The sequence below is a fragment of the Rhinatrema bivittatum genome, chromosome 4 (assembly GCF_901001135.1).
Source record: "Rhinatrema bivittatum chromosome 4, aRhiBiv1.1, whole genome shotgun sequence".
Lineage (NCBI taxonomy): Eukaryota > Metazoa > Chordata > Amphibia > Gymnophiona > Rhinatrematidae > Rhinatrema > Rhinatrema bivittatum.
The window spans coordinates 233975915-233991344 of NC_042618.1; the positions used below are offsets into that span (position 1 = coordinate 233975915).

The window sequence follows — 15430 nt, forward strand, 5'->3', positions numbered from 1 at the left end:
GATGGGACCCACCTGGGCATCGAATTTCACCGATGGGAGCAGCCTGGCATCGACTGCCCTCGATGGATGCATTCTAACATAGATGCCCATGGATGAAACACCTGGGCATCGGTGTCCATCGATGCAAAAGGACCTGGCACAGATGCCATCGACGGACGGCCATCCGGCACCAATGCCATTGACGGACAAGCCATCCGGCACCGATGTCCATCGATGGGGACCATCCGGCACCGATGTCCACCGATGGGGACCATCCGGCATCGATGCCCACCGACGAATCGATTGTGGCACCGATGCCCACCGATGGAAAAGGGGCTGGACATCGGTGGGGAGGATGGGGCATCGATGGCATCCCCAAAAGGGGGGGTGGCATCGATGAAGTGACCCTGGGTTCGTTAAAAAGTGTCTCGGGCAGCGGTGGCGGCGACCCGAGTATGCATGGCAGTGACTAACAGCGTGTGCGTCAATGGCATGCATCCGGGTAGGGACGGCACCGAGGAAGCCCAAGGAAAAAAACAGTGCGTAGGAGGAAAAAGCCTGGTAGCACTGAAAAGCAAAAAACATGGATAAAGGCATCAGGGCACCGTGGGGGGAGGGGCGCTGATGACATATAAAAGCCCAGGGCGGTTTAGGAGGGTCCCGGTATAGCGATAGGGTATCGACTGCGTGAGGGTACCAGGGAACGAAGGACTTGAAGCTACAGAGGTCCTAAAGTTAAGGAAAAAATCCCTACCCCACTAGCATAAGCAAGCAGAGTGTCACAGAGATACTCGCAAGCTGTTTAAAGCTAACTGAAAAATGGGGGAAGGGAAGGCTTCAGTCAGTTAGCCTTAAGATAGTGACAGGAACCGACCGAAAAATAAGAATTAGTACTCACCGAGCGTCGTAAAAACATACGCGGAGGGAGACCTGTGCAGGGAAAAGTGTTTTTTGAAGTGAAAAGTTAAGTGTTTCCATGAGGTAATTAGTTAAAAAATCCTCACAGAGCTCCAACCGCTATGCTGACTGCAGAGCGGAAAAAAGAAGACTGAGGGAGACACCTGTGGCTCACAGGGATAATTGCAGGCTGGGCATGCTCAGTGCACCCAGTGTGCCAGTGTCAGTCAAAGCTTGTTGAAACTTTGACAGAAAAGTTTTCCGTACAGGGCTCCATCCTCGATGTCACCCATTTGTGAGGACTACCATCCTGCTTGTCCTGTGAGAAAAGGGTATTTACCTGGTCAAAAAAATCTTTTGAAAATTCCCCCCTCTCTGCAGGGAAAAGAGAGGCAGCATGGGATACAAGGTTAGGATGGGCCAGGTGAAGTAATGGAGATTTAATTTTGAAATCCCTGTGCCTGAATTTCACTGCTTTACCCTGCATACTTTGCATATCTAGAGTTCACGGAATAAAAACTCCCAATGGCATCTGCTGGCCAGGAGTATTTTTAAAAGGAAACTCTATAATGTTGATCTGGGGTGAGAGAGGATATAGCCTGCTTAAGGTACATAATAAAACAGTATTATATGATGTACTATTTTTGGCATGCACATGAGAAACTTAACATACATGTTAAAGTTCAGTGAAATGGGTCCCTTAAAAGTGTGCATTTGTGGAGATGATCCTTGACAAAATATAGAATATTTCAACAGATGTCTGTTTGCTCAGAATGGGAACCACTGTGTTAGTACTTCCAGCTGAACTTTAGTCTCAGGAAGAGAGGGAGAAGCAAATAAGAATTCTGAAAATGAAAGCACTGGGGAATGCTGTAGTAGCCTTAAAAAAATAAAAAAGGTATTGTGCTAAAGAAAATTCATATAAAAATCAATTTTTTTTAGCAGTAGAGTTCTTAAGCAAGGTGGAACAAGAAGTTCCAAGGTAATGACAGAGACCATAAACATTGTTATGGGTGGAGAGGAGTCTCTTTAATTTATCAGTAGTTTGCATAGAAGGAAAGATGATTTCACAAGTATAGTAATATAGTTATTAAAGGGGAAAATAGGGCTGGTATCTATACAAGTTGTTTATTCCCTTCCACCCTCACCCAACCCTAGGGTGCTTTCTTCTTAAATAGTTCTTCCAAGTACTTATGTTAAGTGAATAATAAGACCCCCTTACCAATCTAACAATTTGTATATTAGTCACTATTAACAGAATGTTTTTTATTCATTGTAACAATTGTGCTGTTTTTGGGTTAGGGCTTAAGGCTGTCCGATTTACCTTCAGCTGTCTGCAATGAAAAATGAGCTGACTAATTTGAAAGAGGAATTGTCCAGGTTTCATAAAAACTCCCCTACCTTGCAGCATGCAAAGTATCTCCCCCAACTCCCAGAGAGGATTCATAAACCCAGGAATAAATGGTTTGTAGTGGGTGCTAATAGAACTCTTGTGACTCTTGAGATGCCCATTTTCCCCAAATGCAGCATCCTGGATTTAAGCTCCCACTCCCACAGAAGAGTCAGACATCCAGAATTCAGAAACATAGGAATAAATGGATTTCAGTGGCCTCTGATAGAATAAAGTCTGGGATGAAGAGACACCCTGTCTCCCCACTGTGACCCTTACATAATGCCTTTTCTGCATTGGAAAGCGAAGAAGCTCCAGCAATAGAAAATGAAGTGATGTCTGAAAGGGATGAAGTCACCCAGTGGACCCAGAAATCCTTTAACATTATCCAATGTCTTAAAAGAAAGCTGTTTCTTCTAGGACACTCAGCTATCAGAGAATCCTATTTGGGAACTCATTTTGATGGGGACACAACAGTTAAATGCTTTCCAGGATTTTCAGCTAGCAGAAATGTAAAACAGGTAGTCAATCCAATTATAGAAGAAAACTGGGATGTTTTGGATTTTGAAGGAATATAATTTTGGAATACATTTTCTTGATTGGATTAAATTATTATATTTTCGACCTAAATCTCAAATTTTAATTAATGGTTTTTTATCTGAAGAATTTGAATTGAGTAGAGGAACACGACAAGGATGCCCTTTATCACCATTATTATTTGTATTGTCACTAGAGCCATTAGCTATTAGATTACGTCAATTGGAAATGTTTAAAGGTATAAATATAGGAAATAAAAATTTAAAGTTGAGCTTGTTTGCAGATGATATGCTACTTTTTATAGGAAATCCAGAATATAGTATATCTTCAATTATAAAAGAAATATCTTTGTTTGGATCATTTTCAGGATTTAAAATTAATTACAAAAAATCTCAAGCTTTTCCTATAAATCCTTTATTGAAAGATAATTGGAATACAGTATTCCCATTTACATGGGCAAAAGAAACATTAAAGTATTTGGGGATTCAATTAACATTCTTATAAAAAATTATATAATTTAAATTTAGTTATGGGAATGGATAAAATAGAAAAATTATTAATTAAATGGAGAAATCTTCCTTTATCACTAATGGGTCGTTGTGCATTAATTAAAATAATATTACCAAAATTATTATATATCATACAAATGTTACCCATATGGATAAAATAAACATATTTTAAGATTGCAATCAATAATTAATACATTTATTTGGAATGGTAAAAGAGCAAGATTAAATTATAATATTTTAATATTTGAGAAAGAAAAAGGTGGTTTGAATATTCTTGACTGGCGAATTTATAATGTTTCTTCACTTCTGAGATATATTCAAGAATGGATTTCATTAGGAGATCAATGGGATCCTGAAAGTTTATTGAATATTTGTTTCTATCCATATAATCCAATAAATTATTTTCATATGCCTATAGGATTTACTAATAAAATTAAAACAAAGGCTTTTTGGCATATAGCTTTTAGAAAAGCTTGGTGGTGGTGGAGAAAATTTTATAAAAAGGATCCTTGTATTTCTCCATTTTTGATGTTTTTAAATAATCCAGAATTACAAGTAAATAAAAATGTATTAATTTATCAAGATTGGAAAAATAGAGGATTATATTATATAGGACAATTTTTTAATGTCACCAAAAAAGTTTTATTTTCTTTTCAAGAAATTCAAAATTGGTTTATACCAAAAAAACATTTCTTTGCATATTTATATATAAAATACTATTGTTTGAGTAAAGGTAAAACTAATGTTGAAAAATTAATATTTCCTATAGATGATGAAATATTTTTTGATATTACACCAAAATTTAACAAAATTTCAAAATGGGTTATTACTTTAAAACAAGTTTTAAAATTCTCTCATTTAAATAAATTAGCAAATTTATGGGGAAGGGATTTAGGAATATTATTAACTGAAAAAGAAATTATTATAGCATTTTCTTTAATTTATAAGTATTTAATGATAGCTAATTTAAGAGAAATTCAATTTAAAATTATACATAGAAGTTATATTTCTAGAACAACAGGTTATTATATGAGATTGTGGAATAATAATTTATGTTTAAAATGTAAAATACAAAATGGTACTTTCTGTCATATGTTTATAGAATGTCATAAATTAAAAATATATTGGAGTAAAGTACAATGTTTTTTAGAAAAATTGTTAAATACCAATATTGAATGGTCAGGTAAATTATTGTATTTACACTTATGTGAACAAATGAGTACGATGTCCAATGGAGAAAATTTTTTTTATGTTTATCACTTTTATTGGCTAAAAAAAATATATTAATGGAAAAATGTTTTGCTATATATTACTTAAATATATTTAAAGGAGAATGTTTATAATAATTAATATATTGTTTAGAATAGAAAAATATATTGATGTTATTTATTTAAAACCAATTCTTTATTATAAATATAAGGAAAAGTATTTAGGGAAAGTAGTTGGGAGGACTTAGTAATAAAAGAGGAGGAAATAGTTGGGTGGAATTAGTAATAAAAGGGGAATAATAGTTTGGAAAATTAATAATTGGGAAAGAATTACAAATTATATTTTAATTGTAAAATTTTTAAAGAAAATTGTTATTGTCTAATTGAATTTATATTTAATTTGTATATTATGAAAATTTCAATAAAAATATTAATAGAAAAATCTAAAAAAAAAAAAAAGAAGAAAACAGGGACTCATATCATTATTGTTATCCATCTGGGTACTAATGACCTCCCTCCGGCGTCCCCAGACCAGCTTGGGGTCTACCGCCCGCCATGCTCCGCTTGTACCATAGGGCGCGCATGCCGTGCAGCCCTTATTTCCTACTTGGTGCGAACCTCCGGGGCGTCCCCCTGTGTTGACGTCATGATGCCCAGATATTTAAAGCCTACAATGTTTGCTAGCAAACATTGAGTTAGCAAAGGGTAATCCTACGGGAATCCTACGGATGGGATTCGCTCTCCGTACCCAGCTACTCTGCCTCTCTAATCTCTATTCTCTATTGGACTCTCTAACGCTAACGGGGTACCCACTCCTCAGGGGCCTCACTTATTTTCCAGGTCGCTATCAGGAAACCGGTACTCGATCCTCGAGGGCCCATGTTCCCTGACTCGCTGCTTACTCCTACCTTCTCTTCTGCCTGGAAGGATTCACTAATCTTCAACATCAGTGAGTACTACCATCTTCACCTCAGTGCTGTTCCCTGGAACCAGGCACTCGCTCCTCGAGGGCCTGCCACCGTTCCAGCCCCAGTGCCATCTCTGTGGAACCGCTGCGTGAGTACATCATCTGCAAGCCTCCCAGCTCTCAGGGTTCAGATACTCGCTCCTCGAGGGCCTGCCTCCGTTCCAGCCCCAGTGCCATCTCTGCGGAACCGCTGCATGAGTACATCATCTGCAAGCCTCCCAGCTCTCAGGGTTCAGATACTTGCTCCTCGAGGGTCTGCTCTACCTACCCTGGGGATCCCCATACTGGGGTCTTGCATATTCTCCACTGTACTCATTCTCTCAGTTCTTTCCACTATAGCACTGCTACTGGAGGAGTCACTGTTCCAGCGTCTGAGTGATACCAGCCCTGCCGGGCTATTCCAGCTGCTCACTACTGCCACCTCTGGTAGCTTCCTTACACAGTCTAATAAAAGATCAAATTCTTGTGTTTGTGTGTCCTGAGCTAAGCCTGACCTGTGGCCCCTCATGGGACTTCCCCCCCATGGGCATGGTCAGCTGCCACAGTGTCCAAGTGCCCACCCAAACCTCACAGTTTACAACACTAGCTCTGTGCTATAGAGCTCAGAGAAATCAATACTGTCAGACCAAGCACCCAGAGAGTGAATCGCTGCACGCTCTCAGTGATGAGGAACTGTGGGCTCCAAATGGGTTATTAAGTTAAAGCTGTTTAGCATGCCTTATGCAAGTCAAGGCTAGAGTGAAGTAATTTTAAAGTTAATTCTGTAACCTGAGAAGTGCCAGATGCCAAGCATGGTTTTCTAACTGCTTATTTTGTTTTTCCTAAAGAGAAGTGTTGTCCCTATAGTAGTATTATTATAGTAACTCCTAAATAAATAGTTTTTAATCAGATAAACATTCAATATATGTATCTCTAGCTAGGGATAATCACTGGTAAAAGGAAGCAGTGGGGTATAAGTAATGAAAACCTAATTCTCCCAGAGCACATTTAAAACAAATAAGAAAAAAACATTTTTTTCTCTCAGACCAACATTTTTTTTATACAGAAAATGACAAATGTATAACAAAGTGAATACTTTTACAGGTATTGTATGTACATGCAAGAAAAAGTCAAATAAATAAATAAATGAAGAAAAAGATCAGTGGGGCTCTGCTCCCTAAGATGGATAGCTAAGTATATAAGATTTGCCATACTGGGTCAAACCAAAGGTCCATGAAGCCCAATATCCTGTTTCTAACAGTGGCCAATCCAGGTCACATGTACCTGGCAAGATCCCAAGCAGTAAATAGCTTCCATGTTGCGTATTCTAGGGATAAGACATGGATTCTAAAACTCCACCTTAATAATGGTTTATGTACTTCTGCTCCAGGAACTTGTCCAAATCTTTTTTAAACACAGCTACACTAATAACTTTCACCACTTCCTCTGGCAATGAATTCCAGAGCTTAATTTCATGTTGAGTAAAAAAAAAATATTCTTTTATTAGTTTTAAATCTATCACCTAGTAACTTCATTGCATGTCCCTTAAGTCTTTATACTTTTTGAAAGAGTAAACAACTGATTAACATTTACTTGTTCCATTCCACTCATCATTTTATAAACCTCTATCATATCTCCCCCTCCCCCAACCCCCCTGAGCCAAAGAGACCTAAATGATGGAATGTATTGTCTTATGACAATTCAGAAAATAAACACCTGAAAACCTGCCTGTTACTGGTACAGAAATAATTGCTCCTATGTCAATAGATGCCTTGGGACTCTGCAGCAAAAATAATCGATGCGGGCAGGGATCAAAACTTATTCTGTAACATTCTTTTATACAATTTACATCTAGATTTAAGTATATGTAATGTAGTCAACTGCCTCTGGCACCAAATTTTTTTATAAAATCTGGAAGACCACAGTCAAGAAAATAAGATGACCATCAAATGTAGAGACACTAGTGACACTCACTTGCAGACTGTATATGGTCTGTCTCTCGACCGCGTCTACTAGTTATAAACACTGGCTATCAAATAGTCCATTTTAATTTTCTTATATGCAAATAAAAACATCTTGTAAAACACCTTATGTGTTTTTCAGTTGAAAAAAAAACTGCATGACACTGCTCCAGTGTTTCGGTAATCTCATGTGTTCGTGGACCTCGACTTAGTCTGACAGCATTCTCTGTGCGAACAGGAATTTTCAGTTGAAGAAATGCATAGGATCTTTGACAAGATAATTTTGTTCTGGATACCAAATTTTTTATAGGCATCAGAATGTCTTCATCACTGCCATACTGTCAGCTGGGCCTGCCGTCATGGTGCCACTTGTCTTCTCTAGTAATGCTGCCTCCACAGCAGCAGCAACTGGAGATTTTATAAAATTCAGCGTGAGGCCTCCTGTAGCCCTCACATGCTGACAAGCTATTCAGTGCTCAGCTCACTCTGCACAGGCTTTCTATTATCTTGGAAACCCATGTGAAAGGCAGGGTATCACAGGGCCTATCAGTACTCCAGGCCTGAAGGATGCAATGCACTGATTTTTTTTTTTTTTTAGCTGTTGCCATGGAGCCAAAATCACAGCTTGGAGGTGGGGGATGTGGGGTACTCTGAGAGGGGAGGGTTTGGGCAAAGGCGATTGCAGGTGGGGGGGGGGGGGGGGGGGGAGGGAATAATTCCCTTTGCTACCATTGCCTATTATGGGTGCACACCACTTGAAATTGGCCCGATTCACACATTTGCTTTTTACTGATATATTCCAGACTCCTCAGCCCTCATACCTACTACCTCAGGGTAAGTGTGTTTAGGAATATTACTGGAAAGGAGGTTTTTCTGGCTCCTATCTGCTTCCCTTTCCTTTAATTGTAAAAGGACAGAGAGCTATGAAGCTGGATTCTCCTGTAGGGATTAAAATTAAACCTATTTCTGTACACCCTCTGAAAGTGTCAGCAAGGAAAGGACTTCTAGGACTGTCTCTCCTGTGACAAAAATGTTTTCTTGCTCTTTGCCACATGAGCAGGTTTCAAAAGTAAGGAAATAAATGTTTACCCTTCAAAGGACAACCCTATCATGTGCATCTTAGAGGAAAAGTCAACGTGCCACTGCTTTAGCTAGACGCCCCTCCAGGCAAAGACCACACACACACACCATAATCTTAGTCATAGGCCATGTCTGCCAGGTTATCAGAATCACAGGTGACCTGAACTTGTGTACCTGTCTGTCCCTACCATTAAACCTCTTCTTCCAGCTGCTGTGCCTGTTTCATGATAGTACTGAATATACATGTTCAGGAAACTGCAACTTATAATATGGTTCCACTTAGCATGTAAATTCTTTTTGGAGCCATTTTTATATACCACGTCCATGCTATCCTTCAGGAATGCTGCTCCCTCATAGGGAATAACAATGTGCTTTTTAAGCCCTAATACAGAACAAGACTCCTCCATCCTAACTAGTTACTTGATCCCCAGCAGTCGGCGTCCAATTTCTTAAAAGGGGCAAGTGGCATTCAGCCACATGAGATAATGATAAAGGAGATGGAATGAGGAAAGGCTAAAGAGGTTAGGACAATTAAGCATGAAGAAGAGACAACTGAGGGGAAATATGATAGAGGTTTTTAAAATAATGAGTGGAATGGAACTAGTAAAGGTTAATAGGTTGTTTACGCTTTTAAATGGTACAAAGACTAGGGGACATGCAATGAAGTTACTAGGTGATACATTTAAAACTAATAAGAGAAAATAGTTTTTTACTCAATGCATAATTAAGCTCTAGAATTCATTGCCAGAGGATGTGGTAAAAGCTTTTAGTGTAACTGCACTTAAAGATTTGGACAAGATCCTAGAGGAAAAGTCCATAAACCATTTTTTAAGGTGGAGTTGCAGAATCCATGGCTTATTCCTAGAATAAGCAGCATGGTATTTATCTACCCCTTTGGGATCCTGCCAGGTACTTGTGACCTGAATTGGCCAGTGCTGGAAAGAAGATACTGAGCTTGAAGGACCTTTGGTCTGACCCAGTAAGGCAAATCTTATGTACTTAGCTATCCATCTTAGTGGCAAAGCCCCACTGTTCTTTTTCTTTCATTTGACTTTATATCTTGCCTGTACATAGAGTGCCCTGTAAAAGTCTTCACATTCTTGTACATTTGTCAATTTCTGTCTAAAAAATCCAAATCAAAATACATTAATGTAGGAGGTTGTTTCACTAATCTACACAGCACATACTAATCTACACTTTCATCATGAAAAAACGATTATAGAAATATTCCGTAGTAATTAAGAAAAAAACAAACAATCTTGAACCCTAACAATAGGAATCACTCATTTTGCCCACGAATATACCCAGCATCCAGGGGAGTGAGTTAATGAAAAGTTCCAAAGTATCCCTTTCTCAGTCTATAATCCTGCCCTTGAGGAAAGCTGCATGCTGCTGTTTGCACATCCAACTAGCCCATGGCCCTTTTCTCCACAAGGTAATTCAAAGTTATTTTATTAAAAGGAATTTGTGACTATCCATTGCTGAATTCACCTCCACCCTTCCGGTGGCGCAGTGAGCTGCTTACATTATCTATTCAGTCCTCCTAGTTCTGTGAGCCTCACTTCTTCCAGGTGGCTATCTTGTATCCTGCCTAGACATGAATTTATACTTAAGCTTTTTGTCAGGCAGTTGCCAGAGCTTGGTCCTACTTCTTGGTCATCATATACTGGCTCCATCCTTGTTACTTGAATCCAGAAAACACATGTCTCTGGTTTCTGCTTTCAGTATTCCTGATTAACTTATTTTGTGTTCCTAATTTCCTGGTGTGCTCCAGTCTTCTACTTTGTTCCAAGCTTGTTTGTATCAGGAGCTTTTCCACGATTCTCATGCTTTTCCAGCCACCAACACCTGAGGGCTCAACTCGAGGCGAAGGTGGTTAGCATAGGCAGAGGACACCCAGTTTCTCTGTTCTTATCATCATCTACTTTGATTTGCTTCCCCAAACATTATGCTGCTCATCTCTGGGGCAACCCACAGACAACTAATGTCACAGAATTAATGTTCTATTGACTTAAGGTACAGAGATCAGAAAGAAAATATGTGCATTTGAAATGCGCAGTTATGGAAGAATTCTGAAGTTGAAAAGACATGATCTCAAATGAAAAGGTGCTTGAGATGACAAAAGTTGGAAGAGCCTCAGTAGAAGACATGGTCAAACAGAAAATGAGATTTGTTGGTCATGTGCTCATGAGGTTCTGGAGATAAATTAGCTAATTGAGCATTGAAGGGCATGATAAAAGAAAAAAAAAAAAGAGGAAAGTACAGAGAAGTCTTGAGTGAAGACATTTTAAAATGCTCAAAGTAAAGAGGAAAGCTGAATACAAAGAATCGCCATTAGCGGTGGTACCGCAAGAAGAAAAGTAAGAATATCTTGGAGTAAAACCACAAACATGCTATTGCCTTGAAACAGCTTAACAGCGAAACGCTAGCTAACGTCGGCACTTTGATCCACAACATGAGTGGTTACGTGGAGTGACCTCCTACATGAAGAGGTCCGTATAATGGTTCCATGCAGGCTTTCGAGTGAGATTGGGTACAAGTCTAGAGTCTTTTGAGACCTCAAGATAGGTTTTGATGTTTTTCCAAAAAAATGTGTTTGAGCCATTTCTGAACCAAAGAAATGTGAACATATCAGAAAGCTTTGCATGAATTCAGATGTGGAAGTTTTATGATAAAAATAGATCTTAATTGAATATCACAGGAAGAATTAAACAGTGATTTTTAATATAAAAAAAGAAGAAACACTGAAAATAAAAAATTAATATAGTAATGAAGGCACTTGGGGAGGTTTTTCTAAAGACCGATGATTGACCTACCCGTAAATGTGTATACGTTTTGAATAAAACCTACACTTGGGTTCTGAGGTCTTTTTTCCTCCTTAAAGGGGTACCTTATGTCTCTAATTTTGGCACAATAAATGTGTGTAAGGGTTCTTTCATTTTAAATACATTTACTGTCATTAAGAAATTACAGTTTTGTGCAGTATATGTGCACACACATGGATTTGACACACATAATTATTTATTCTGTCATTCAAATCAATTTACAATTACTGTGAAATACAGTGATTTTTAAACAATGTATGATATCTCAAGTTAAAAAAAAAGATGTTTTTCAAGATTAAGGAAACTGCACAGCATACATTATATACCACCAAGCACAAACAGCAAGTGCAACAAAACCTCTGAAGCATTCCTCAGATAAATCAGGGAGGGAAGGGAATATGACAGCAGTACTAGAAAAGGCTTTCATTAAAACAGCTTGTTATGTTTTAGTTGAACGTGTTGGCTATTTGCTAGTCTGTCCTTCTGTGAGATTTGTGGCGGATGAGAGACTACAGTTGCAAAGCTACTCCCACACATTTCTACCAAAACCACAGGATTTCACTATAGGTATGATAAAAATACTACCAAAAAAGCAGTGCAGGATGGTTTTTAAACCAAGGGCTCACTAATGAATCTGACTATTTGTACAGCCATGCCGCCCTTTCCCCCAAGGGAAGAGATGGATACAGTAGCCAGAACCACTAGTAATATATTAACAAAACATCATTAAACATTTGTTTTTTTTTCCCCCCCAAGGTCAATTGCAAGGTGTTTCCTTATGTGAGTTACAAATTATCAGGCAGTTGTCCCTGCTAAAAAATTAACTGGATCAAAACAAATACATCATGACAAAATTATGTTGACTGGCTGAGATCCTTTTCCAATTTACCCATTTATTTAGGGAAAGCAGTGTGCTCATGAGGAAAACCAGAAGATGTTGGGGAAAAGAGAAAAAAAAAGGAAGGAATTCAATGTTATTATTATAATTATGAACTTTTGTATTACAAATGTTGGTGGTATAGTGGTGAGGATAGCTGGTCTTCCAAGCAGTTCACTTGGGGGTTTGATTCTCAGCCAAGGCAGCCATCTTTACTAGCCTTAACAGAAGGCATGGGGATAACCTGTACAGAATGGCAATTACTACCCTACACAACTTGCTGGGCAAACTGGATGTGCCACTTGGGGTTTTTTCTGCTGTCATTTACTATGTTAAAAGACACAAGATGTTGTCATTGACAGCACTAAGAGGAGGGGAAGTCAATGCACGATTCAGATTTAGTAGCAGAAAGAAAAAAAAAACCATAATAGATGGTTCCAAACAGGAAAAAAAAAAAAGATGCCTAAAATAAAAAGAAAAGAATATCAAAAGCAAGAAATACATTAGATCTTTCAGGAGGCAGTCCAATCTCTCTAACAATTTTCACAATAAGCACACCACGTTCATTCTACTGCTGGGACAACTGCTGGTGTAACCCAAAGGAATTTCACTCATGCAAACCCCAATAAGTTGCTGTTCCTCTAGTATATAGAGATTGTTCAACAACATTGTTCCGGTTCCCCCTACCAAAATGAAATAAATGTTCAAAGCAATACCATAAATACAAAACCCAGCATTTAAAATCCAAATACTTAGACCCAGAGACTTGACTTAACTGAATTTTCAATTTTAATGGAACATTTGAAGCTGCCTGCACGTCTCATTGTACATAAACCACGTATCTATAGTAGACGGCCAACCATCTAACCATTTGCAGTTATTGTATCTACTGAGAATTTCTCTACAAGTAACCTTATTGATATCATCCTTACATTCTCCACATTGCACTAGTTCACCCTGACCGAAGAAATACCATGGAAACCAAAGTTAAACATGCAGTAGCTTATTTAGCACAATGCAGGATTAATAATGGCAGCAAGCAAATCCCTGTTTAATCAACTCATTTACATTTTTCTCCTACCTGGAGTTGTTGTGAACTGTCATTAAGGTTGTCCTCTCTGCGCCTGGCCTCTTCCAGCAGCTGGGCACTCTTCTTTTTCTCCACTTGTTCCTTGTGCTTTAAATTGGCCACCTTCTTATTCTGGTCTTTGATTTGTCTAAATGGGGTGAAAATTGTAAAACTGTAGTTTAGCATTTATGATCCTCCCCCCCCCCCCTGACTCTACGGTATTAGCTGCACGTAGGAAAAGCAAGAAGTTCAGAAGCACACCAAAACCATTTCTGTTATAAATGTTACTCGCACATTAAAAGCAAACTCCAATTTCTTATTCTCTAGGTCCCATCTCCCTGTCAAACCTCCAGTCAGAATTCTGAGCTTTATTGGAGTCTTCAGCATTCTCAGTACCTCAGAGTCTCTACTAATCCAAGGCCAAAATAAAATTATCAGTTCATAGCTAAATTCTTGCATAACCTCCAGCATGGCACTTTGAAGTCGGTGAAAAAACACAGTCCAACCAACTTCAACTTGTTGCCAAATCAGTGGAATAAATGTATGCTAAAATCTAACAGAAAACAACCATACAAAAAAAAATATATATTTTTTTAAGTTTATTAAACTGTTATAGATGAGCTGTACAGTTATTTCATGCAGCCCAGAGCTTCTACCCACTTGAAAACAGGGTTAGAAAAAAGAATAAGTCCAGAAACATTTACTAGCCAGGAGTGGCCAACTCTGGTCCTCAAGGGCCACAAACAGGCCATGTTTTCAGGTTATCCACAATGAACATGCGTGAGTCAGATTTGCAGGCACTGCCTTCATTGTATGCAAATCTAGCTCATGTATTTTTATCCTAAAAACCTGGCCTGTTTGTGGCTCTCGAGGACCAGAGTTGGCCACCCCTGTACTGGTATAAGACTTTCCAACTGCAAAATTAACTTTTTTCTACAAACCTCAGAATCTACCCAACCATGTTTACTAGATGAGTTGTGTGGGTTGGTTTTTTTTTTTTCACCTTCTTAGTTATAAGTAAGGTTTTAACTGCTTCACCCCGATAAAACAATAAAACACCCCGATGCAAAACAAAACAAATGTTTACTAGATAAACACTGGAAAAAATACCACTTCCCCTAATACTCTCTCACCCTCCACCCTCACCCCTCCTTGTCCACCTTAGATCCTCTGCTTTGTTTTTGTTCTTTTTCCATGCTAATAACTCCTCGGCTGCACAATCGGAAAAGGTACCCAACAATAGTAACCTGTGCCATGAAAATACTGATAAACATTGATTTTTGGTACCCTCAAAGAACCCCTAAATTAGCTGTAAAATAAACACCTACATTTATAAACATCTAGAATCAGAAGCCTAGCTTCTGGCCCTGACAGCAGTTAGAGAGAGAAGGTAATGGTGGTGGGAAGGCACATTCAATCCAATTAGAGACATTTGATTGCTCAATGGCAGTGGTTCCCAAACCTCTGCCATAGAGCACCCCCAGCAAGTCGGGTTTTCAGGATATCCACAATGAATGTGCATAAGCTAAACTTGCATGCAGTGCTTTCCACAGCCTACAAAATTTTATCGTGTGCATATTCATTGTGGATATCCTGAAAACCCAACTGGCTGGGGGGGGGGGGGGGTCCTCCCAGGATAGTTTTGGGGGACCTCTGCTCTATGGTACATGGACAAAAATCAAAGACTAAATGCACCAAAGGAAAATAGGTTACCGGTTTCCTCAGCCCCTTTTCAATTTGGAGGTCCATATTCAGTAGCTGGAGAACAGCAAGTTACCCTGGAAAAGCTGCCTATATAACTTTAGCTGTACATTCAGTGGAACATATCTTTCGCTGAATGAATTCAGCTAAAGGTACCTGGCTAAAGTAATCTGGGAACCTTCACTGAAGGGCTATGCATTTTGTGGACAGCCTGTGTTCATCTTTCTTTGCACTGTCACAAGAGAAGTAGAGTCTATTGACAGTCAACATCCACCGGAACATTTTCCACATTTTCCAGCATACATTTAAAGAGGAATTATTTTCTCACTCTTTAACACTCAGTTTCACGTCAAAAACGTCGTATGCCTCAAACATAATAAAGGGTTAAAAATGTTTTATTAGGGGGACAAAGCATTTAAATATCCAAAAAAAAAACAAAACTGAAATCCAA

The 15430-nt window shown here is 38.7% G+C and overlaps 1 protein-coding gene across 15 annotated transcripts in view; it reads right to left on the reverse strand.

The window, feature by feature from the left end:
* The window catches only part of ERC1 (ELKS/RAB6-interacting/CAST family member 1), a 1001239-nt gene that overhangs the window by 488628 nt on the left and 497181 nt on the right, over positions 1-15430 (reverse strand). For all 15 annotated transcript variants that reach the window (XM_029599916.1, XM_029599915.1, XM_029599914.1 and 12 more), the window contains one exon: positions 13291-13426. In XM_029599916.1, the coding sequence (XP_029455776.1) occupies positions 13291-13426 (136 nt within the window). The remainder of the gene's footprint in view (positions 1-13290; positions 13427-15430) is intronic.